The 27,156-nt window shown below is 45.2% G+C and overlaps 1 protein-coding gene across 1 annotated transcript in view; it reads left to right on the forward strand.

Moving 5' to 3' along the window:
* KCND1 (potassium voltage-gated channel subfamily D member 1) overlaps positions 1–27,156 on the forward strand; it is a 98,905-nt gene that overhangs the window by 63,436 nt on the left and 8,313 nt on the right. The window contains exons 3-6 of the mRNA XM_073541220.1: positions 4,574–4,736; positions 4,937–5,020; positions 16,353–16,445; positions 17,358–17,590. Coding sequence (XP_073397321.1) covers positions 4,574–4,736; positions 4,937–5,020; positions 16,353–16,445; positions 17,358–17,590 — 573 coding nt within the window. The remainder of the gene's footprint in view (positions 1–4,573; positions 4,737–4,936; positions 5,021–16,352; positions 16,446–17,357; positions 17,591–27,156) is intronic.

The raw sequence follows: 27,156 nt of genomic DNA on the forward strand, positions 1-27,156 counted from the left end.
AGATGATCACTTGCAGCTTCCCTCCTCTATAACAGATGATCACTTGCAGCTTCCCTCCTCTGTAACAGATGATCATTTGCAGCTTCCCTCCCCTATAACACGTGATCACTTGCAGCTTCCCTCCTCTATAACAGATGATCACTTGCAGCATCCCTCCTCTATAACAGATGATCATTTGCAGCTTCCCTCCCCTATAACACATGATCACTTGCAGCTTCCCTCCTCTATAACAAGTGATCACTTGCAGCTTCCCTCCTCTATAACAGATGATCATTTGCAGCTTCCCTCCCCTATAACACGTGATCACTTGCAGCTTCCCTCCTCTATAACAGATGATCACATGCAGCTTCCCTCCCCTATAACAAGTGATCACTTGCAGCTTCCCACCTCTATAACAGATGATCACTTGCAGCTTCCCTCCTCTATAACAGATGATCATTTGCAGCTTCCCTCCCCTATAACACGTGATCACTTGCAGCTTCCCTCCTCTATAACAGATGATCACTTGCAGCTTCCCTCCTCTATAACAGATGATCATTTGCAGCTTCCCTCCCCTATAACACGTGATCACTTGCAGCTTCCCTCCTCTATAACAGATGATCACTTGCAGCTTCCCTCCTCTATAAAAGATGATCACTTGCAGCTTCCCTCCTCTATAAAAGATGATCACTTGCAGCTTCCCTCCTCTATAACAGATGATCACTTGCAGCTTCCCTCCTCTGTAACAGATGATCATTTGCAGCTTCCCTCCCCTATAACACGTGATCACTTGCAGCTTCCCTCCTCTATAACAGATGATCACTTGCAGCATCCCTCCTCTATAACAGATGATCATTTGCAGCTTCCCTCCCCTATAACACATGATCACTTGCAGCTTCCCTCCTCTATAACAAGTGATCACTTGCAGCTTCCCTCCTCTATAACAGATGATCAGTTGCAGCTTCCCTCCTCTATAAAAGATGATCACTTGCAGCTTCCCTCCTCTATAACAGATGATCATTTGCAACTTCCCTCCTCTATAAAAGATGATCACTTGCAGCTTCCCTCCTCTATAACAGATGATCATTTGCAGCTTCCCTCCCCTATAACACGTGATCACTTGCAGCTTCCCTCCTCTATAACAGATGATCACTTGCAGCTTCCCTCCTCTATAACAGATGATCACTTGCAGCTTCCCTCCTCTATAAAAGATGATCACATGCAGCTTCCCTCCTTTGTAACAGGTGACCACTTGCAGCTTCCCTCCTCTATAACAGATGATCACTTGCAGCTTCCCTCCTCTATAAAAGATGATCACATGCAGCTTCCCTCCTTTGTAACAGGTGACCACTTGCAGCTTCCCTTCTCTACAACAGGGGATTTCCAGTAGCTTATCTCAACATTTACAGCTCCAGTCCAGTCTAATGGCTGCATCTGGTAATGTTTTTGAGCTGCAGTGAGGGCTGAACTTGCAATACCAGACACAACCATTGGCTATGAGTGGCACTGTTACTGTAAGATTGCAGCCATGTTTTTCTAATCTAATTAAAACCTTTTACACTTCTTTTCTGTGAGCAGTTTGGAGGTGACAGCTCTAACTAGACCTGGAGGCAGCTAATATTCCCGGCCTGATGTGCAGTTTTCCAGGGGGAGCTGGTAATTGGTTTGTCTGGAGGTTGCATACACACATCTTCTGCTCTCACTTTATAGATAACACCAGTTAGTTCTGTTAATCCCTGAGCTTTTATTTCTGCAAAATCTTAGTGTAAAATCATTGCAGATTCCTAGTGGATCCACAGGGGGCGATGTTAGCTATCCTAAAGCTGGAGTCACACATAGCGACTCACCAGCGATCCCGACAACGATATCAAGGTGTCAAGATCGCTGGTAAGTCACTATGTGATCGCTGGTGAGCTGTCACACAGACAGCTTCACCAACGATCAGCACAGCGATGCCGAGCGCCCGGCATCGCTGTGTTTGTTAGCACTGATGCCATATCCCTGTAAAAAAATAGAATTAAATAAAAAATATTGTTATTCTCACTTTCCGACGTCCCGCGCAGCATTCCCGCCTCTCTCCACGCTCCGATCCCAGTAATCCTTTGCGAGAATGTCACGGTCTCGCGGCAGCGCAACGTCTCGCGGTCATTCGTGCAAAGGATCACTGGGACCGGAGCGTGGAGAGAGGCGGGAATGCTGCGCGGGACGTCGGAAGGTGAGAATAACAATATTTCTTATTTTATTTATTATTTGTTACACCTGATTGCTGGGCTCCCGCCTGTCACACACAGCGATGCGTGCTGGCCAGCGGGAGACCAGCGACCAAAGAAATGTCCAGAGGTTTCTTCCAGCGATCAGCGATACCGGCAGGGGGGCTGGTTGCTGATCGCTGTCACACACAGCTATCTTGCTGGTGAGATCGCTGTTACGTCATAAAAGTTGTGACTCAGCAGCGATATCGCTACCGAGATTGCTATGTGTGACTCCCGCTTAATCTTCTGTGCTGGGATTTCATGTCTCACCAGCTTTCCTTTCTTCTGACAGCAGTTCCCTTTCCACTCGAATCACTTCTTCCTACAAAATGAGCAGCCCCACTGAAATACTCTGTGCTGCTGACCTTCCACGTCCCGTACGGCCCCGCACTCACATGCAAAGTATAACCACTGGTCTCAATTGAGACAGATGCTCGTGGTCTGAAATATTCTGTGCTGCTGTGCATCCCTAATTACAGGCTGTTCTTCTCTTACGCCGTAATTATCCTTCACTGTTCACTGTCACTTTTCATTAATAATTTTTTTTTTTTTTTTTGCACGTTTTGGATTAATGGGAGATGCCAAAAATAGTCTGGTTATTGCTAATAAGTAATATGTCTGATGATGAATGAGAGAAGCGGACCGGATAATGGAGGAAGCGCTGTGTGGTGGGCAACAGCGTCCCCAGCGAGTCAGGCCAAACGGGGTACTGCAATCATAACCCACAAACCACTCCATGGTAAATGTGCTTCAAAGGCAACATGCACTGATGTATTGTATTAGTGATTAGTCATATAGTCTAATTATGTCACTGTTTCCTGGAAACATCCCAGAAGTCCCACTGCATACCGAAAACATCCCACAAGACCCACCATATACTGGGAACACCCCACAAGACCTGCCGTATACTGGAAACGAGAGAAAAAAAAAAGGGCTTACCAGCTCACTTGAAAACAGCCTGTGGTGTGTGGGAGCAAGGAATCACGTCGTCCAGCGTGTAGTTACTCCAGAGAAAAAGAAAAAATTCCAGCTACTATAAGATCCATTTATTGAGTGAAAAGTAAGACAGAGTTCACGTGATTGTCTCTATTACGCGTTTCCAACACCCACACTGTGTTCTTTATCAAAAAGCTTTTTGATAAAGAACACAGTGTGGGTGTTCGAAACGCGTAATAGAGACAATCACGTGAACTCTGTCTTACTTTTCACTCAATAAATGGATCTTATAGTAGCTGGAATTTTTTCTTTTTCTCTGGAGTATACCGGAAACATCCCTCGAGACCCGCCGTATACCGGAAACACCCCACAAGACCCGCCGTATACCGGAAACACCCTACAAGACCCGCCGTATACCGGAAACACCCCACAAGACTGGTCGTATACCGGAAAAACACCGCACAAGACCGGTCGTATACCAAAAACACCCCACAAGCCCCGCCATATACTGGAAACACCCCACATGCCCCGCTGTATACCGGAAACACCCCCAAGACTCTGTATACCGGAAACACCCCACAAAACTCACCGTATACCGGAAACGCCCAAGAAGACACACCATATACTGGAAACACCTCACAAGCCCTGCCGGAAACACCCCACAAGACCCGCTGTATACCGGAAACACTGCACAAGACCCGCCGTGTACCGGAAACACCCCACAGAACCTGCCGTATACCAGAAACACCCCATAAGACCCGCCATATACCGAGAACATCCCAGAAGACCCACCGTATACCGGAAATGCCCAAGAAGACATGACATATACTGGAAACACCCCACAATATCTGTCTTATAGTGGAAAAACACTCCACAAGACCCACAGTATAGCGGGAACACCCCACAATATCTGTCTTATAGTGGAAAAACACTCCACAAGACCCACAGTATAGCGGGAACACCCCACAAGACCCACCGTATATCGGGAACCCCCCACAAGATCCACCGTATACCACGAACACCCCACAAGACCTACCATATAGCAGGAATACCACACAAGACCTACCATATACCGAGAACACCCCACAATTTCCTCTGTATACCAGGAACACCCCACAAGACCATCCGTATACCGGGAACACCCCACAAGACCATCCGTATACCGGGAACACCCCACAAGACAATCAGTATACCGGGAACACCCCACAAGACCAGCTGCTGCTCTCACCCGCCATCTGGCCATCTCAATGTGGTCCTGGTCACAGTTGCTCTTTTGCCCGTTTTACGTGGCATCCATTACCTTTTCTTGTGTGTGGTCATAGTCCTGATATGTGGACACTCGCTATGACAGCACGCGCAGAGTCTGCTGTGTCCGTGCACTTACACTTCCCTCCTTCTTCCCTCAGATATGGAGACATGGTCCCGGACACCATAGCTGGGAAAATCTTTGGTTCCATTTGCTCACTCAGCGGAGTGCTGGTGATCGCTCTGCCTGTCCCTGTCATCGTATCGAATTTCAGCCGTATATATCACCAGAACCAGAGAGCTGACAAGCGGCGGGCGCAGCAGGTGAGGCTGCACCTGAGGTTTGCTTCACTTTTCTCTAAATGTACTTTCTGCAATTGTAGTACCACTTTTCACCACTATGTCTTGCTACAATCTCCATAGACTATAATGCAACAGCGCCCCCATTAACCAAATATTCGTCTGAAATTAAAAGTCAATGTTGTCAATCATCGTCTCACTTTTGTTTCTTTTGCTTTTTGCAGAAAATCCGTTTGGCCAGAATTAGACTGGCAAAAAGTAACACGACCAACGCTTTCCTGCGCTACAAGGAGAGTGGCGGCCTGGAGGTGAGGGCAGCACGTGTGAATTGGGATCAGTAGGATGGAGGTAAACGTAAAAAACCTAGAAAAAATGTTTTGTTCACTTCTCTGCGCAAACCCTGCATCTGAAATACCTGGACAAGACCTAATGACCTGTTGGTGCTGCAAATAAAACCCTGCCATTTTAACCCCTTCAGGCTATATACAGTATGTGTATATTGTATATAATCAGGAGTTGAGCCCACTCCATGCAGGGCAGATTCCGGCTGTATTACACAGCTGGCATCAATGTCTAACAGCAGCAATCGCAGACGGCTCACTCTGATTGCTGCTGTTATCCACTTAAGTGCTGCAGTCAATCTCTGACAGCGGCATTTAGGCCGCTCAATCCTGTCCAGACACTAATCGGCCCCAGAAAAAAACACAATTGTTGCCATGTTGGTACATCTGTGGATCCATACTGCAGAGTTGGGATTTATAAGAGGCCATGATTTTCGTATATACTGCAATACTGTTGTATCGCAGAATATTAAACAAGTCATCAAGCGATCGCCGGTTCACGTCCTTAGGGGGGGACTAAAGAATAAAACGTGATAAAAGATAAAAAAGGTAACAAAAAATACAAAACATAAAAATTCCTGAAAGTTCGTTTTACGAAAATTGTTTAACCAATGTGACAAATGTCGTAGCAAAAAATTGAAATGTCAAAATTGCCATTTTTTTCCCCATCATAGCACCTTGTGCAAAAAATGCAATCAAAAGCGATCAAAACGCTGAACATACCCCAAAACGGTATCAATAAAAAAACACTTGGCTGAGAAAATGCAAGCCCTCATATAGGTACATCGAATAAGGCCGGGGTCACACTTGCGAGTGTGATGCGAGAAATTAGCGCATCAATACCTGGCACTGTCACCGCCACTCGGGACCGGAGTGTGCGGCTCCATGTATTGCTATGCAGCTGAACGCTCCAGTCCCGAGTGCTGGCGGCAGTGCCGGGTATTGACGTTAGAGACTCGCGCAAGTCTGACCCCAGCCTAAGGAAGTAAATCTCCGGGTCTCAAAAAATGGCGACGCAAAACAAATTTTTTTAAGAAGGTTCCAAATTTTTGGTTCACTAAATAGCTATATAAGTTTGGTATCGCCATACTCGCACGGGCTTGGAGTAATTTATTGTTCGGTTGATTTTTCCACACAGTGAACACCATAAAAACAAAAGGAAAAAAAACTATTCGGAATTGCATTTTTTTTCTCCCATTTTACGGAATTTGCTATTTTTTTCTCATTTATCACTACATTATACGGTAAAGTCAATGCCGTCATTCAAAACTACAACTTGTCCTGCAAAAAAACAAGACCTCATACGGCTATAAAAAAGTTCTGTCTCTTGGAAGAAAGTGAGGAAAACTGTCTGGAATATACTCGCTACTAGAGTTGAGCTACTTTAGTCGGATCGGATTTCGTGAAACAAAATTTGTTTCAGATGAAACTGGTCCGACTAGGGCAAAAAAAGTCGGAGTTTCGTCCGAAACCCGACCCCAATGCAAGTCAATGGGAAATAAAAGTTGACATTGAGCGAATGACATTCATCCACTCAATGCTGACTTTTATTCCCCATTGACTTGCATTGGGGTCGGGTTTCGGACGAAACTCCAACTTTTCTTGCCCTAGTCGGACCAGTTTCATCTGAAACAAATTTTGTTTCATGAAACCCGATCCGACTAAAGTCGCTCAGCTCTACTCGCTACAGATCTGCTCCCAGAATTATAAATGCAGCTCTGGATGTGACTAGAGCAAGATTTGGAATATGCCAAGGTACATAACGTTTAATCTGCATTTTTTTTTGTACTGTAACACGATGTTCGAGAGAGAAGCTGTGAAGTCCTGCACTGCAGGGAAATCAATAGTAAGGATTCGGCAGTGGGGACGGAATAAGGACAAGACGTTATATTGGCAGCTGGCATAGGAAGGGGTAAGGTGAAGAGATGCAGACAAGCTCTTAGGGAGAAATCGGAGCCTCCTCAGAGGTCAGAGAATGACAAAGAGAGGGGAAGAGGAAGATGAGAGCTGACGGGAGGCAGGAATACAATGAACAATAGCATTTGCTTGCTGTCTCCTATCTGAGGCATGCTGGGAGTTGTAGTTCTACAACCACCAAACTGGAGACCACTGCTGTAGATCAATGTTCTCCAACCGCTGCCAAAACTACAACTCCCAGCATGGAGGGAGATCACTGCTGTACATGCAGCTGCTCAAATAAAAAAAAGTTCCAAAAGTTTCCTTAGAGGGGTTGTCCACTTTTGGGAACTTTTTTTCTTTACTTAAATGCATGTATTCGGGCCTAAAAATAATTTTTGCCATTGGTTTACATTAAACATTTTGCACTGTTTTTCTTTTACAGACCTTTTGTTTTTAGGCACGTTAACCTTTCATGGGATCTGTGGGTATAAATCAGCAAAGAGAAGCTCAGAAAATGCCACATAAGAGTTCTAAACTCCCCGTCAGACCGAGCTCACTGACGGATTCTCAGACAACTCATTCTACAGCCAGCAATAGGCAGTGTGACACACGGAGGCTGGAGAAGGCAAAGGGTGCAATATCTTTAATGAGATTCAATGGCAAAAATTAGTCTTAGACCCAAATACTTGCATTTAAGAAAAAAAGAAATGTCCCCAAAGATGGACAAAGCCTTTCACCCCTTCTGTCCGCAGCCAGTTTTCGTTTTTGCTCTTCTTTCTTCTTTTTTTTTTTTTATATAAAATAGAATAAAAGCTGGCAATTCATCTGCCACGTACAGTAATATCACATAGTGACAGGTTAGAATAGATAGAATAGATATATACACATAGAATACATATATATATATATATATAGATGTCAGTGACACACACACATATATATATGTATTAAATCAGAAAAAAACAAGCAGCACTTCAAAAATTAAAGTGAAAAAACATGTATGTATTCGGTATGCATGTATACCGTATGTATATACAGTACAGACCAAAAGTTTGGACACACCTTCTCATTCAAAGAGTTTTCTTTATTTTCATGACTATGAAAAATTGTAGATTCACTCTGAAGGCATCAAAGCTATGAATTAACACATGTGGAATTATATAATTAACAAAAAAGTGTGAAACAACTGAAAATATGTCTTATATTCTAGGTTCTTCAAAGTAGCCACCTTTTGCTTTGATTACTGCTTTGCACACTCTTGGCATTCTCTTGATGAGCTTCAAGAGGTAGTCACCGGAAATGGTCTTCCAACAGTCTTGAAGGAGTTCCCAGAGATGCTTAGCACTTGTTGGCACTTTTACCTTCACTCTGTGGTCCAGCTCACCCCAAACCATCTCGATTGGGTTCAGGTCTGGTGACTGTGGAGGCCAGATCATCTGGCGTAGCACCCCATCACTGTCCCTCTTGGTCAAATAGCCCTTACACAGCCTGGAGGTGTGTTTGGGGTCATTGTCCTGTTGAAAAATAAATGATGGTCCAACTAAACGCAAACTGGATGGAATAGCATGCCGCTGCAAGATGCTGTGGTAGCCATGCTGGTTCAGTATGCCTTCAATTTTGAATAAATCCCTGACAGTGTCACCAGCAAAGCACCCCCACATCATCACACCTCCTCCTCCATGCTTCACGGTGTGAACCAGGCATGTAGAGTCCATCCGTTCACCTTTTCTGCGTCGCACAAAGACACGGTGGTTGGAACCAAAGATCTCAAATTTGGACTCATCAGACCAAAGCACAGATTTCCACTGGTCTAATGTCCATTCCTTGTGTTCTTTAGCCCAAACAAGTCTCTTCTACTTGTTGCCTGTCCTTACAAGTGGTTTCCTAGCAGCTATTTTACCATGAAGGCCTGCTGCACAAAGTCTCCTCTTAACAGTTGTTGTAGAGATGTGTCTGCTGCTATAACTCTGTGTGGCATTGACCGGTCTCTAATCTGAGCTGCTGTTAACCTGCGATTTCTGAGGCTGGTGACTCGGATGAACTTATCCTCCGCAGCAGAGGTGACTCTTGGTCTTCCTTTCCTGGGGCGGTCTTCATGTGAGCCAGTTTCTTTGTAGTGCTTGATGGTTTTTGCCACTGCACTTGGGGACACTTTCAAAGTTTTCCCAATTTTTCGGACTGACTGACCTTCACTTCTTAAAGTAATGATGGCCACTCGTTTTTCTTTACTTAGCTGCTTTTTTCTTGCCATAATACAAATTCTAACAGTATATTCAGTAGGACTATCAGCTGTGTATCCACCAGACTTCTGCACAACACAACTGATGGTCCCATCCCCATTTATAAGGCAAGAAATCCCACTTATTAAACCTGACAGGGCACACCTGTGAAGTGAAAACCATTTCCGGTGACTACCTCTTGAAGCTCATCAAGAGAATTCCAAGAGTGTGCAAAGCAGTAATCAAAGCAAAAGGTGGCTACTTTGAAGAACCTAGAATATAAGACATATTTTCAGTTGTTTCACACTTTTTTGTTAATTATATAATTCCACACGTGTTAATTCATAGCTTTGATGCCTTCAGAGTGAATCTACAATTTTCATAGTCATGAAAATAAAGAAAACTCTTTGAATGAGAAGGTGTGTCCAAACTTCTATATATTACATAGAAGAAAAGCCGGCAATTCATGTGCCGTGTACTATAAAATCACTGCAGGAGCCGAAAGGATAGAAGAGATGGATTACGTATAGTAAATACAAATGGGTTAGTAAACCTACATACAAACAGAAGTCTTTGCCACAAGTATTAAAAAATCAATTTTATTGAGAAATTGAGAAAAAAAATTTTTTTATTTTTTTTTATGAAAATACTTAGAATACTCATGGGGAAAATAATCTAGAGACCACACCCACAGGAACTTTACCACTCTTAAATATACTTATTACTAAATAATTAATACCACAAAGAACAACCAAGTATAATCCAAAAAATATATAAATGTTTATTCAAAATATTTTTTTTCCTTAAAAATGCTTTTTAATACATCACATCAAATAACAGAGGCCACTGAACCACATATAATATGACATAACCACTGGTATATAAAATAAACCATGTATCGAATAATTGCACAATTCCCTTATTAGTCCATGTGTGCAAAATCCGCAATAAAATAAGATATATGTGCAAGAAAAAAAGTCTATAAAATACCATGGAAAATGGAAGTAAAAAATGTAAAATAAAGCACAAATGTACAATGAGAGAACTCCCTTAGGACAAACTAGATGACTGGTGCATGCTGAGAAAAAAAATGCATGTATCATAAAAGTGTATAGTTTCAATATGTATGCAAAAAACAAAACCTTGCCAAATGTGTCCAATTAATAACGGGTGCATAAATATAAATAGGACAAATTTACATGCATGTGCAAAAAAGTGTATTGCCTAAATAAATATGCAAGAAACTAAGTAAATGTTCCCAGGAAAATAATGTGCCCTACACCGTGAACCAGGCATTATGGGCCATAATTAATCTCATGTATAAAGACATTTGTGAACTAAAACTTACATCAGACCAGTGGCTGCCAAATTCACCCCAACGCATGTTTCGTGTCTCACTTCATCACTTGATTGTTCTTTGTGGTATTAATTATTAGTAAAGTTCTCTGTCCAACTTTATTTGTTTGTGGACATTTTTGTAATAATTTATTACTAAATAAGTGAAAAATCTTTTTCTCCTTTACATTCAAAACCCGTTTGTCAAAACAGCAGTATATACAACAAAAAATATTTCAGCTGATTTTTCCTAACCACAATAGCTCCGCATAATAGCATTTAATCCATGCACAGCACTTAAAAAATAATTTACAAACCAATGCTAGTATATTTAATCAATAAAAAAACCATGTTGCAGAGAAATCCTTGATTAATCTGGCTAGAAGCCTAGAGTGCTAAAGTGCCTATAGAATAACAAAGTGCATAGTGCTATTTAGGAAAAAGACATTAAATAAGCCGTAAGGATACAAATGGAGTCAAATGGTTAAAAGAGGGTAGACCCCTCAGGAAGAAGTTTAAGTGCGAAACGCGCATCGGGGCTCAGACTACACTTAAAGGTGATGATTTTACCCTCTTTTAACCATTTGCTGTGTGCATCCAGCACTCTAGGCTTCTAGCCAGATTAACACTAGACCTATCGGACTTGTCACCCCCCTAGAACTACCGCATGGAGTCATTTTGACTCCTGTCTTGTTTTCGTTTATTTTTAGAGTTTCTTGCTCATGGTATTGTTGTAACTTTAATTTTATAGAATGGTATAGAATGAAAAATAGCAAGAATATCGTCAGGCTTTAGCACACTTCTTCTAGCCATATTAGCAACTAGCAAAACTGCAGGCCGTATTCTACAGAAAATATGTAGTCCACTCGAGAGTTCACTGGTTCACTGACGGATGTGTATGTCAAGTATATTTGAAAAAAATGCTAATTATTATAAGTCTAAGCCAACATTTATTCTACACTTATTCTAAACATACAAGTAAATGAAAACTAAAAGAAATAATAACATTTAGCGACAAAGACTAGCAAAAAAAAAGTACCTTTTTTTTTTAAATTTACCTTTCATTACCAAAGGGAGTCATTTTGACTCGCTACTATATTTATAGTAGGGAGTCGAAATGACTGTAGACAGAAAAAAGGAGCATTCCAGCTTCTAAAATTATATACTTTATTCCAAAATAGAAATTTAAAATTCCATATCACAGCTTTCTCCCCACAGACAGGTGGATGTATGTCGGGCACTAGAACATCAGCTACGTGTTTCGATCCTTTGCGGATCTTTTTCACAGCTGTGAAAAAAGCTGGCTTTTACTATCTAGGATTTACAAATAGAATAGGTAGATATATAGATGTCAGTGATGAATACAATTAGTACAGTGTGTGTGCAGCTTACTGTACATGTATTTAATTAATAAAAGATAATTTTTTGGAAAAAATTAGTGTGGGCTCCCCAATTTTTGTAATCAGCAAAGAAAGGCAATGGCTGGGGGCTGATGTTTATAGCCTGGGAAGGGGGTAATGCCCATGGAGCTTCCCAGGCTATTACTATCAGCTCACAGCTGTATAATTAGCCTTTAATGGATATTAAAATGGGGGACCCCCAAAAACGAAATGACGTCGGGTCGCCCTATAATTAATAACCAGCCAAAGAAGGGGCCATGGATACTGCCCCTCCAGGCTAAAAACATCAGCTCTCATCTGCCCCAGAAAAGGCGCATCTCTAAGATGCGCCAATTCTGGCACTTGGCCTCGCTCTTGCCACTTTCCCTGTAGCGGTGGCAAGTGGGGTGATGTCACCTTTGTATTATCAGGTGACATCAAGCCCAGAGGTTAGTAATGGAGAGGCGTCAATAAGACGCCCTCATTACTAACCCAACAGTCACATTGTAAGAAAACACAGACACTCAGAAAAAAAGTCCTTTAATTGAAAGAATGACAAAGACTCCTTTAATAATCTTAATTAAACCATAATTATGTCCTCACCCTTTCCCCCGATACCTTCGTCTGACATCACCCTTTCTGACATCAGCGCGAGCACCGTGGGAAATTTTCCCACGGCACTCACACCGATGTCACATAGGTGAAGTGAATTCATTGGCCGTGAACTCGCAGGACCTGTCAGATGACACCGCGAGCAGGAGAACTTTCTCATGCCCACGTTGCCCTCAGACAGGGAATAGCAGTTCACAGGCAGACAATGAGCACACGGTACTCAGTGTCTGCTGGATGACAGGCTGCATGGTCGCATCAGGTAACCATGCAGCCTGCCATCTAGATGTAGCAGAGCTAGACCCGTCGTGGGACAAATGGATTAAAAGCATCTGCGGAAAGGTGAGGAATATTGTTGTATGTTTATTTTTACCTCTTTTGCAGATGACAAGGGCATCGGGGGAATGGGCGAGCTCATAAGTATGGTTTAATTAAGAATATTAAAGGAGTCTGTGTCTACCTTTCAATTAAAGGACTTTATTCTGGGTGTCTGTGTTTTCATACAATGTGACCATGGGGTTAGTAATGGGGGTGTCTGAGAGTTGATGTTTTTAGCCTGGGGGCCAGTATCAATGGCCACTTTCTAGGCTATTAATATCAGTCTGCATCTGTCTGCATAGCCTTTTCTGGTTATTAATTATAGGGGGACCCCATGTCAATTTTTGGGGGGTCCCACATTTTAATAGCCAGTAAAGGCTTTGAGCTGATATTAAAAGCCTGGGAAGCTCCATGGATATTACCACCTTCCCAGGCTATAAACATCGCCCCCCCACAGCTGTCGGCTTTCCCTCTGCTAGTTACAAAAATTGCGTGGGAGCCCATGCCATTTTTTTCTGACAAATTATCTTTTATTGATTAAATACATGTAAAGTAATTTGCATACACACTGTACTAATTGTATTTGTCACTGACATGTGTATATCTACCTATTCTATTTGTATTTACTATATGTAATCCATCTCTTCTATCCTTTCGGCTCCTGCAGTGATTTTACAGTATACGGCACATGAATTGCCGGCTTTTCTTCTACCTATGTTATATATACATACATATATATATTTGTGTTTCACTGACATCCATACAGTTGTGGCCAAAAGTATTGACACCCCTGCAATTCTGTCAGATAATACTCAGTTTCTTCCTGAAAATGATTGCAAACACAATTTCTTTGGTATTTTTATCTTCATTTAATTTGTCTTAAATGAAAAAACACTAAAAGAATTGTCCTAAAGCCAAATTGGATATAATTCCACACCAAACATAAAAAAGAGGGTGGACAAAAGTATTGGCACTGTTCGAAAAATCATGTGATGCTTCTCTAATTTGTGTAATTAACAGCACCTGTAACTTACCTGTGGCACCTAACAGGTGTTGGCAATAACTAAATCACACTTGCAGCCAGCTGACATGGATTAAAGTTGACTCAACCTCTGTCCTGTGTCCTTGTGTGTACCACATTGAGCATGGAGAAAAGAAAGAAGACCAAAGAACTGTCTGAGGACTTGAGAAACCAAATTGTGAGGAAGCATGAGCAATCTCAAGGCTACAAGTCCATCTCCAAAGACCAGAATGTTCCTGTGTCTACCGTGCGCAGTGTCATCAAGAAGTTTAAAGCCCGTGGCACTGTGGCTAACCTCCCTAGATGTGGACGGAAAAGAAAAATTGACAAGAGATTTCAACGCAAGATTGTGCGGATGTTGAATAAAGAACCTCGACTAACATCCAAACAAGTTCAAGCTGCCCTGCAGTCCGAGGGTACAGCAGTGTCAACCCGTACTATCCGTCGGCGTCTGAATGAAAAGGGACTGTATGGTAGGAGACCCAGGAATGCCCCACTTCTTACCCCGAGACATAAAAAAGCCAGGCTGGAGTTTGCCAAAACTTACCTGAAAAAGCCTAAAACGTTTTGGAAGAATGTTCTCTGGTCAGATGAGACAAAAGTAGAGCTTTTTTGGCAAAGGCGTCAACATAGAGTTTACAGGAGAAAAAAGAGGCATTCAAAGGAAAAAACACGGTCCCTACAGTCAAACATGGCGGAGGTTCCCTGATGTTTTGGGGTTGCTTTGCTGCCTCTGGCACTGGACTGCTTGTCCGTGTGCATAGCATTATGAAGTCTGAAGACTACCAACAAATTTTGCAGCATAATGTAGGGCCCAGTGTGAGAAAGCTGGGTCTCCCTCAGAGGTCATGGGTCTTCCAGCAGGACAATGACCCAAACACACACTTCAAAAAGCACTAGAAAATGGTTTGAGAGAAAGCACTGGAGACTTCTAAGGTGGCCAGCAATGAGTCCAGACCTGAATCCCATAGAACACCTGTGAAGAGATCTAAAAATGGCAGTTTGGAGAAGGCACCCTTCAAATATCAGGGACCTGGAGCAGTTTGCCAAAGAAGAATGGTCTAAAATTCCAGCAGAGCATTGTAAGAAACTCATTGATGGTTACCGGAAGCGGTTGGTCGCAGTTATTTTGGCTAAAGGTTGTGCAACCAAGTATTAGGCTGAGGGTGCCAATACTTTTGTCTGGCCCATTTTTGGAGTTTTGTGTGAAATGATCAATGTTTTGCTTTTTGCTTCATTCTCTTTTGTGTTTTTTCCATTTAAGACAAATTAAATGAAGATAATAATACCAAAGAATTTGTGTTTGCAATCATTTTCAGGAAGAAACTGAGTATTATCTGACAGAATTGCAGAGGTGTCAATACTTTTGGCCACAATTGTATATCTTTGCATTCTATGTGTATATATATCTTTTCTATCTATTCTATTCTAACTTGTCACTATGAATTTAATGTACGCGGCACATGAATTGCCGGCTTTTCAAAGGACACCAGTGTGTAAAAATTGGACACCTCTCACATGGTCCGAGTGCTGTGCGATTTTTTTCTCGCACCCATAGGCTTGCATTGGCGAGTCTCAGCCGAGTCTCGGTGACAATCACAGCATGCTATGATTTTACACTCATACTGAATTTGGCTGAGAAAATAAATGGTGATGTGAGCTGCCCCATAGATTAACACTGGGCGGAGTGCTATACAATGTTTTCTCGCATAGCACTCGCCCGTATTCTACGGTAGTGTGGACCTGGCCTTAAATGCAATTCCGCCATGGTTTTTTGCTTGTCTGGAAAACAATGTGGTAAAAGTTACTCTGATGCTCCAGGTCAGAATAATTATTGCAATAACAATCTTGTATAGATCTTTTATTTTTTTAAGTGGAGAAATTATTCAGAAATTTGTCCCATGTAAAGAGAGTCTGTCATCAGGTTTTGCTATGTAATCTTAGAGCCGCATTATGTAGGGGCAGAGAGCCTGATTCCAGCTATGTAACACTTACTGAACTACTTCGTACAGGTTTGATAAAATCCCTGATTTGTCTGTTGTAAATGTACAGTAGCAGTCCTCTGAATGCTGAGCTGTGTATAACCCCGCCCACACCCCTGATTGGCAGTTTTGTGTGCAGGTTGCCAATTCGTGATGGGGGTGGGGTTACACAGATTAGCCTGACTGGCCTGCAGGTGACACCTAGTTCAGCAATGATAATTTCCTGCTGATAAAAAACTGATTGTTTTGTAATTAGAGCACATAGCCTTATAACTGACACATCTCTGTAATAATGGTCTCTTTTCTTACATTATGCTGCCTGCAGATTAAATAGCAAAGTCCTGCTGCCAGATACCTTTAAATGCCGCTGTCAGAGATTGTACTGATTAGCAGCCATGGCTGGAGCTCATCTCTGGCCGCCAGCTATTTGACATATTCGGAATCAGGCTCCTGAGCCCTCTCTACATGCGATCACCCCCACAATCACATACAGGATCGGAGAGGATTCTCATCTCAGCATGGTTTGCTTCTCTGCAGGAGGACACTGAAATGCACGCCCTCTGCGTGAAGAACCGCTCAGCCTTCGAGCTCCAGCATCACCATCTGCTGCACTGTCTGGAGAAGACCACGGTAAGAATCTATAGACGGACCTGTATATATAGTGTATACAGCGCACTCCTCAGCTCCCCCTAGTGGTGAGTACAGGTAGACAAAACGTTATCCTTTAATTCTGATTATAACAAGTTATTATGGTAAGGATGGGTCGTAACTAGTATATCGGTTTGGGTATGATTGCTAACACCCCTCCCCCATCAGTCATTGTTCTAGTGACCGGTGGGAGTCTGACCTACTCCGATCCTGTAGATTTGTGATAACTTGTTGTAACCGGAATACTCATTTAAAGAGAGCATCTCAGTAGTTTTCTCCTTGCTCAGCCGCTACCTTTTGCTTCTGCTTTAGTCATATAACAAAAGAAGTTTAATCACTGCAAGTGCTGGATATAATTTACCTTTGCAGGAGTCATGGAGGAGGAGCCACTGGCAGAAGAGTCATGCTGCACAAAATCTTGTACTGTGGGTGGAATAAATCCAGCGTATGTACTGTTGTGTTATGGAGCATGAACAGAAGAAACATGGTGTACAAGGGTCCTCTACTTGCTTCCAACGCGTGCGAGCAAAGCTGGTACTATAAACCTAGCTGCCCGCTGCACTGGGACTAGAAGACAATGGCGCATGCGCAGAATTTACAATGGGCTCAGGAAGATTTCTGTTGGACTCCTGGACCTGAAGAAACCCAAACCGATGCAGGGAAGGGGCTGGGCTACCGTGACTCTTCTGCCAGGTGGCTCCTCCTTCCTGACTCCTACATGGTAATTTACATACAGCATGTATAGGAACACTTTGACTTGCAATTAGATGACATACCTCAGTTATTTGGAGGGTCCACATGCTTGGGGCCATATAGTGTAGGTGTCACAATCCGACGTCTGCACGGTGTAGGCTTGTATCGCTGTCTCCTTCTCTTTTTCTTTCTTGTTCCCAGTGCCACGAATTCACAGATGAGCACACCTACAGTGAAGCGCTGATGACCGAGTCTATCGGGTACCGGACCAGTCGCAGCACCTCCGTCTCCTCCCAGCAGGGTCTAACTACGTCTTGCTGCCCGCGACGAGCCAAGCGCCGTGCCATACGACTTGCTAACTCCACCGTCTCCGTCAGTCGTGGCAGCATGCAAGAGCTGGATACCCTGCATGTACAGAAGGGTCTCAGCCAGAGGTGAGCAAAAGATGCACTGGCAATTGTGACGATCTGTTCCCCACCTTTGTTAGTGAGAATGGAGCCTGATATGCCTTCTCCTATTAACAGTGCTAACTAGAATGGCCCCTATTGACACTGCCAGCCATGCCGTCTCCCAATAAACAGTGTTAGGAAGAAAGTGCCCCTTCAACACTGCCAGACAGGGCAGACCCCCATATCAGCCAGGCTTCCTTCCATAAACCGCACCAGCCACAGAGTGCCCCCATGTACAGTGCCAGACAGAAAATGCTCCCTTTTAGGGTAGGTTCACACTACTGTATTTTCTGTCTGAGTGCTGTTCATGGAAAAAAATGGACGTCACTCAGACTATTTGTTATTAGTTTCTTATATAGCATCATCATATTCCTCAGCGCTTTACAGACATAACCATCGCTGTCCCCATTGGGCTCACGATCTAAGTTCCCTATCAGTATGTCTTTGGGGTGTAGGAGAAAACCCAGAGGAAACACACGCAAACACGGGGAACACATACAAACTCCCTGCAGATGTTGTCCTAGAAGGGATTTGAGCCCAGGACCCCAGAACTTTAAAGCAACAGTGCTAACCACTGAGCCACCGTGCTGCCCGCACCTTGGTTGTTCAATGGGGCAGTGCAGATGTGCAATTTTTTTTCACAGACCAATTCTGTATGTGAATAAAATCGCAGCGTGCTCTAGTTTCTTCCATGTGTCAGATGAGACTCACCCATCCAAGTCTATGGGGGTGCAAAGAAAATGAGATTTCATAGGGATCAACCATACAGTATCCGATCTTTACGCATATATTGCAATTCTGTAACTTTGGAAACTGTAAATGGTCCTGTAAATGGTTAATAGCTGATGCTGTCAAAAAATATATGTATGCCATACAGATGACCAGTGAGAAAAAGGTCATCTGAGTTTTCTGAAATAAAAGAAGCGTGCCCCCATAAAAATCAGTGCCATTCAAAAAGTACCCCCCATTAATAGAAGCAGATGGAAAGTGTTAGCCAGTGAGTTCCCCCATTAACACGGGAACACAGTGGTGTCGTTAGTATAGAATACTCCCTCAAAATAGTATAAATGGTACGCAATAGATTATATCTGACACGTAAGCTGTATAACAAGTAGAATAGATGTTTCTATCAAGTATGGGATAATATACTGTATGTATACCCAAAAGTATAATAAAGGAGTTGTAATGCACCTGTGATAAGCAAATAGTTAATATTTTGAAACTGACAAAACCTTAAAAAAATAGCACTAAGCCCAATGGGAAATATAAATAGTTTTTATTAGTTGATTAATACAAAAAGGTTTAAAAGTGAAAGAAACGTATGAGGGGCCCCTGACAAAAGCTCGCGCTGAAACGCGCGTTGAGGCTGGTGTCATTACAGCAGGAAGAGTCACTCATGGGTAAGCTTTATACTATTTTTCACTGATTAATTTTTTCAAGTCCCAATGACACCTTTACTCCTACTGATGTGGATCTCCTCCTAATAGATATACTGAATGCGCAGTAGATGTTTGGTTCTTGCAACAAAAAAACTTTTGTATTTCATTATCTCCTTATTTGGCTATTCCTCATTGTTACTATTAACTACCTCATATATATATTATCATAAAGAAAAAATCATATCCATATAGACATCTACAGAGATGGGACATATTGTGATACTTTATGAGAAACTCCTGGAGTGGACCCACTGGACCGTGGCAAAGAACCTCCCACGGGCGAGCTGACCAGGTGGACCACCCCCTATACAGGGAGTGTTTGGGGCAGGCCCGCGGGTAACTATTACCACGGCAGCTGGTACCCAGGGCAGGATACAGGAGGCACGACAGGAGGGTGGAGAGGCTGGTGGAAGATCTCCCCAGGACGGGAACCAGGACGGCGAACGAGACTTGAATGGAGGCTAAACGGCAGGGTGCGGACATAGACAGGAGGGCGCAGCTGCAAGACAGCACAGGACAGAGTGGAGCCACGGACTAGCAGGACCTAGAAGAGAAAGGAGCAGAGATCACGGGTAAGCAGAGGACTGGAAAGAGGAAGCTGCAGGCAGAGGAGCGCACAGGGGAACTAGGAGCCAGAGACACTAGCTGGGCACAAGTGATCATCAGGCACCGCCAGGAGGAAGAGGCGGCCTGATATAGGGAATGTGCCTGGGACTTCCGGTTATGACCCCCTCCCAGAGCCGAGAGAAGGAGGAGACGCGCGCCTTCAGGGGAAATGGAGCGCGCGCCTGAGCAGAGTGGAAGCGCGCGCCTGGGGAGCAGGACACCAGGCAGGGGCGCACGCCCGACGGAGTGCAGGAGATGGGCGCGGCAACAGCTGCAGCAGCATGACACGGGACTGCTGGAGCGAGGTGAGGGGGCCGAGGAGGAGTGCGGCAGCGACCGCAGCAGCGGCGTGACCCGGGCCTGCTGGAGCGGAGGTGAGAGGACCGCGGAGGGGCGCGGCAGCGGACGCAGCAGCGGCGTGACAGTACCCCCCTCTCTACGCGCTCCTCTCTGCAAACTGGAAAGAAACTTAGCCAAAATCCTGGGAGCCTGGATATTCTCTCCTCGGGGCCAAAACCTTTCCAATCAACTAGAAAAAAGGTTCTCCCTCTTTGCTTTTTCATAGCCAAGATGTCGTTAACTTCAAACACATCGTCAGCGGAGACAGGTTGTGGAGACTGGGTAGGAGAGGCATGGAAGCGATTGAGAACGACAGGTTTTAGAAGGGATACGTGAAAGGAATTGGGGATGCGAAGCGAGGCGGGAAGCCGTAGTTTGTAGGAGACATCGTTGATGCGATTCAAGACCTGAAAAGGACCAATGTACCTGGGTCCCAGTTTGTGCGAGGGAATCTTTAGGCGAACGTACTTGGAGGATAACCAAACCTTATCACCCGGATGATATAGTGGGGAGTCCAAGCGCCTCTTGTCTGCGTGTCTCTTTACCATATCACGAGTTAACTTGAGAGCGGTCTTGGTCTCCTGCCAGATCCTGGAGAAATCCCCAGACAGAAGATCTGCTGCCGGTACACCCGAGATAGGAGGAACCGGTAAGGGTACACCCGGATGTTGCCCGTAGACGACAAAAAAGGTGACTTGGTAGAAGATTCACTGATGTGGTTGTTATAGGCGAATTCAGCCCACGGGAGTAAGTCAGCCCAGTCATTCTGGTGAGCATTAGAAAAATGCCGGAGATAGTTCACCAAATTCTGGTTAGTCCGCTCTGCTTGACCGTTGGACTGAGGGTGGTATGAGGAGGAGAAATCAAGTATGATGTCCAGAGACCGGCAAAGGGCTCTCCAAAATCGAGAGGTGAATTGAACTCCTCTGTCCGAAACAATATGCTGGGGTAATCCATGGAGACGAAAGATGTGATGGATGAAGATTTTCGCCAAGTCAGGTGCTGAGGGTAGCCCAGGAAGAGAGATGAAGTGGGCCATCTTGGAGAATCTGTCTACGACCACAAGGTTGACGGTGCAGTTTGCAGACTTGGGTAGATCAGTGATAAAATCCATGGCAACATGTCGCCACGGAGCCGACGGAACTGGAAGCGGATGTAGAAGGCCGGAGGGCAGCTGCCTAGGAACCTTGTTCTTTGCACAAGACGGACAGGAGGCGACAAAACTTCGGACATCCTGGAGAAGGGTAGACCACCAGTAGTAGCGGGACACAAGGGCAAGCGTCTTCTTTAGGCCGGCATGACCTGCAAGTTTGGAGGCATGACCCCAGCGTAAGACCCGTCTCCGGTCCTTCACAGGCACAAAAGTTTTACCGGGGGGGCGAAACTAACGTGACAGGTACCACTATTATGAGCCTGGAGGGATCCAAGATGTACGTTGGTTCCTCCTCAATATCTGCCGAAAGGAAAGACCTGGACAAAGCATCAGCCTTGAGGTTCTTGTTACCGGGACGGAAGTGTAGATCGAAGTCGAATCGTCCGAAGAACAGAGACCACCTGGCCTGCCGAGGGTTGAGTCTCTGTGCCGATCGAATGTAAGCCAGATTTTTATGGTCCGTGTAGATAGTAAACGGATGTACGGCTCCCTCCAATAGGTATCTCCATTCCTCCAGGGCTAGCTTGATGGCTAGCAGTTCCCGATCTCCAATGGAATAGTTCCGTTCCGAGGTGGAGAATGTCTTGGAGAAGAATCCGCATGTAACAAGCCGACCGGAGGAGGATTTCTGAGAAAGCACAGCTCCGGCCCCAGTTGCCGAAGCATGCACCTCGAGGACGAAGGGTTTGTTAGCCTCCGGGCGATGGAGCACAGGAGCCGTAGCGAAGGCTCGTTTCAGCGACAAAAAGGCGTTCTCGGCCTCGGGTGGCCAGACTTGGGGATTCGCTCCCTTGCGGATCAAGGAGGAGATGGGACCGGTCAAAGAGGAAAAGTGGGGAATGAACTGCCGGTAATAATTCGAGAAGCCAAGAAATCGCTGTATTGCCTTAACACCATGGGGACGCGGCCAGTTGAGCACGGCTGACACCTTCTCTGGGTCCATTCGTAAGCCTGAGTCGGAGATGATGTAGCCTAAGAACGGAAGGGAGGACTGTTCAAAGGCGCACTTCTCCAGCTTAGCATACAGGCGGTTCTCTCTCAGGCACAACAATACTTGACGAACATTTCGCCTGTGGGCGGACAGGTCAGGAGAGAAGACGAGGATATCGTCCAAATACACTACCACGCAGGAGTACAGAAGGTCACGGAAGATGTCATTAACAAACTCCTGGAATACTGCGGGAGCGTTGCACAAACCGAAGGGCATAACCAGGTACTCGTAGTGCCCATCCCTGGTGTTGAAAGCGGTCTTCCATTCATCTCCGGAGCGAATACGGATGAGGTTGTAGGCTCCACGGAGGTCCAGTTTGGTAAAAATTCGCGCCCCACGCAGTCGATCGAATAACTCGGGAATAAGAGGTAGTGGGTACTTGTTTTTGATCGTGATCTCATTAAGACCCCGGTAGTCAATACAAGGCCGAAGAGACCCATCCTTCTTCTTGACAAAGAAGAAGCCTGCTCCAGTGGGTGAAGACGATTTCCGGATGAAACCTCTGGCCAAATTCTCCTGAATGTATTCGGTCATGGCTTGGGACTCAAGAGGATTCAGAGGATAAATCCGCCCTCGGGGTGGAGCAGAACCTGGAACAAGATCGATCGGACAATCATAAGGCCGGTGTGGAGGAAGACTCTCTGCCTCCTTCTTGTCGAAAACGTCGGCGAAGGCCCAATAGGCCAAAGGCAAACCAGCTGGGGCCGAGGCCGGTGGTGAGGTTTTGGGAGGCTGCACAGGAAGGAGGCACTTAGTATGACAGGACTGGCCCCAACGAAGAATGTCCCCAGATCGCCAATCCAGGACAGGTTCATGTATCCTTAACCAAGGAAGACCTAACAGCCTGGTATGGGATAGTGAAGGCAGTACGAAGAAAGCTATCTTCTCTCAGTGCAAGGCTCCAATCTGTAACTCCACCTCTTCGGTGACCAAGGTAACGGTCTCGCGCAGGGGAGCACCGTCCACAGAGGCTAACTGCTGGGGAAACTCCAAGGACCTGACAGGTATCCGAAATCTTTCAACCGCCTCGAGTTGGATGAAGTTCCCCGCGGCCCCCGAATCAATATAGGCTACCTCGGAAAGACGTTTGGAACCCAGGATCAACAAAACAGAAAGGGTTAAGGGTAGAGAGGTGTCACTGACACCTAGGGAGGCCTCTCTTACCTGTCCTAGGCGGAGGCGTTTCCCGGCCTCACTGGACAGGAACGCAGGAGGTGGGCGGCACTGCCACAATAGAGACACAGGCCATGCGTGAACCTCTCCTGGCGACGCTGCTCCGCTGGCTTAAGACGGTCCACCTGCATGGGTTCCGGGGCAGATGCCGCAGCAGAAAATCACGGGCGAGAGGGGCTGCGTGTAGAGGGAGATGAACGGAAAGGTCGCCTCTCCCTGGTGGCCTCGCGGGAGCGCTCCTGGAAACGGAGGTCGATTCGAGTCGCCAGGGAAATGAGGTCATCCAAAGACGTAGGCGTGTCCCTCCCTGCCAATTCATCTTTGATTCGAGCGGACAAACCGTGCCAAAAAGCCCCCACCAGGGCCTCGTTCCATCCTAGCTCAGAGGACAACGTACGGAACTGGATAGCGTACTGCCCTACAGAGAGGGAACCCTGGCAGAGGTTGAATAAAGCCTCGGTGGTTGAGACCAGGCGACCGGGTTCGTCGAAGACCTTCCGAAAAGTCTCCAGGAAGGCAGCAAGCTGAGAGACTAAAGGATCGTCCCGCTCCCACAAGGGATTTACCCAGGCCAGCGCCTCCCCCTCTAAGTGGGATACCACAAAGGCTACTTTGGCTCGGTCGGTGGGAAACTGCAAAGGCGACAATTCAAAATGGAGCTGACACTGGTTAAGAAACCCCCGACACAGCTTAGGATCTCCGCTATAGCGCAGGGGTTTAGCCAAACGGGGTGGTGGAAGCGGTACTGCTGCCTGGGCAGGGACAGCAGTCGCGGTCTGGAGGGCTAGCAGGCGGTTAACTACTGAGGCCATGTAATTTAAGATGTGGGCCTGGGTATCGCGCTGCTGAGCAAGCTCCTGCTGGAGAGTGGTGATCTGAGAGGCACCTCCCGGATCAGATGCCTGTATAGATGACAGACGGGACTCCATGGACTTAAGAAATGACATTATCCTCGCCTGATTCTCCCGGAGGAACAGAAGTTCCTTTTGGGTTGGGGTCTGGGAACCAGCGGGATCTATGGCCTGATGATACTGTGATACTTTATGAGAAGCTCCTGGAGTGGACCCACTGGACCGTGGCAACGAACCTCCCACGGGCGAGCTGACCAGGTGGACCACCCCCTATACAGGGAGTGTTTGGGGCAGGCCCGCGGGTAACTATTACCACGGCAGCTGGTACCCTTGGCAGGATACAGGAGGCACGACAGGAGGGTGGAGAGGCTGGTGGAAGATCTCCCCGGGACGGGAACCAGGACGGCGAACGAGCCTTGAATGGAGGCTAATCGGCAGGGTGCGGACATAGACAGGAGGGCGCAGCTGCAAGACAGCACAGGACAGAGTGGAGCCACGGACTAGCAGGACCTAGAAGAGAAAGGAGCAGAGATCACGGTAAGCAGAGGACTGGAAAGAGGAAGCTGCAGGCAGAGGAGCGCACAGGGGAACGAGGAGCCAGAGACACTAGCTGGGCACAAGTGATCATCAGGCACCGCCAGGAGGAAGAGGCGGCCTGATATAGGGAATGTGCCTGGGACTTCCGGTTATGACCCCCTCCCACAGCCGAGAAAAGGAGGAGGCGCGCGCCTTCAGGGGAAATGGAGAGCGCGCGCCCTTCTGAGCAGAGTGGCATGACACGGGACTGCTGGAGCGGAGGTGAGGGGGCCGAGGAGGAGTGCGGCAGCGACCGCAGCGGTGGCGTGACCCGGGCCTGCTGGAGCAGATGTGAGAGGACCGCGGAGGGGCGCGGCAGCGAATGCAGCAGCGGACGCAGCAGCGGCGTGACACATATCACCTTCACATTGAACAAATGGGATTAAATATAACTGGAGAAGTGAGAAGGAGCGGACACTTCAACCTCCATTGAAGTAGGACCCCCTGCCATGAACAGGTAATTACAGCATAGATCTGCTCTGAGAACCAGGCACCGAGGCTAGGCGTTTTTTTTACTCAGAGGCAGGCGGAGAAGTACATTTCCAAGGCAAGAGCTTCCACTGTTCAAAGCACCGATCAAAGACTTTTGGGAGCCAGTGGTGAATATTGGTGTTTGCAGTGATCCAATATTTATAGGAGATGCATTTTCGGCAGTGGCAGACAGGAGTTCTTCTGTTATTGTGGAGTACTGACCGTACCGAAGTGTGTGTGTGTATATATGTACAGTATGTATATATATATATATATATATGAGTATGTGTGTCAGTGTCCAGCTGCAGCAATGAGATTCCTGGGTCTTTCCATCTGGTAATCAAGTACCTGCACGGACTGGATTAGGAGTAAATCCTTCAATAAGAGAACAAAAAGGAAATCCAGCAAGAACTCAGCAAACCAGGATTGGAGTAAAATGATGCTTTTCTTTATTTCTTCAACAAGGTATAAAAACGACCCACAAGAATCAGAAACCAGAGTGTATGGCAGAAATTAGCGCAAATGGGACTACGCGTTTCGGCGGCCTAATCCGCCTTCTTCACGGTCCAAACCTAATCTGCTCCTTGTATGTGGAGCCATAGAAAAGGCAATCCTGAATAAAATTAGTGCAAATGATTACAAACGTGTGCAGGTTTAACACATTCGCTACTGTGGATTAACTAACAGCATTGCTACAAAACAGACAACTGTTTCTTATGTAATAAAAAATACAAGTAAACGTCCTAGAAAATGACATGATGTATAGGATGATGGAAAAAAAAAAAAAATTTAAATTTGAAAAAAAAAAATTCTTGTATTTAACATGAATAAAATGAACGCCACTGAAACCTCAATAATGCAGAATAATATCTGTACGGCTATTAAATCCTAAAGGAGTTCTTGTACCCATTTCAAAAATCCATTTACTTTCTCTAGCTAGAACCTTCCTGCGTAAGTCCCCCCCTCTAAGAGGTTTTTTGATAAATTACCACTATGGACTTTAGAGAATTGGCGTGAAACAACTGAAGCTCCAACCAAAGGTAAATTTTTAGCATCGGATATGTGTTTTCTCATCCTGGTTTTCAGTGAATTCATGGTACAACCAATATACTGAAGTCTACAAGAGCTGCAGCTGATCAAATAGATCACATTTTCAGTGTTGCAGTTAATGAAAGATGTAACACTAAACTCTTTATTATTAGAAAATGAAGAAAAAACTTTTGATTTATTAGCAAAGCCGCAGCAGATTCAGACATTAGCTCCACATTTGAAGAAACCCACAGTTTGTATAGTTTTTAACCAATTATTGGACTTCTTATTCTGATCAATAAACATGCTAGGAGACAATAAAGACGCTAAGGTAGGTGCCCGTCTAGCTACAAACGCCACATTGTGATTATTCACAATATTTTTTAAAACATCATCCTGCGTTAAAAGTGGCAAGTACCGTTTTATAATGCTGACTATGGTATTATATTGTGGGCTGTAATTAGTACTAAATACCACCTTCGAATCAAATGAGTTCATTGAACGTCTCTCAGTTTTCTCCTGAAGAAGTGAACTTCTATCAATATTATTAACAATTCCTCTAGCTCTGCTAAGTGACCACTTAGAATATCCTCTTTTTAATAGGTTAGTGCAGGTTTTGTTGGCTTCCATCTCAAAGTCCGTATCCAAGGTGCTGTTTCTTTTTAATCTAGTAAGTTCACCTACTGGAATATTTTTAATAACATGTATGGGATGGTTAGAAGTTGCCATGAGAATGCTGTTGCATGCCGTGGGTTTCCTATAAGGGGCCACAGTAACTTTACTCCCACTGCTGTCTCCAAATAACAATAAATCCAGAAAATTGATGGAACACATGTCACTAGAGCTAGTAAAGCGTAAATTGAAATCATTGCTATTCAGATAAACAACAAACTCATCCAAAGATAAGGCGTCACCCCTCCAGA

Source organism: Dendrobates tinctorius, unplaced genomic scaffold, assembly GCF_039654945.1.
Source record: "Dendrobates tinctorius isolate UK_male_01 unplaced genomic scaffold, ASM3965494v1 ptg000120l, whole genome shotgun sequence".
Taxonomy (NCBI): domain Eukaryota; kingdom Metazoa; phylum Chordata; class Amphibia; order Anura; family Dendrobatidae; genus Dendrobates; species Dendrobates tinctorius.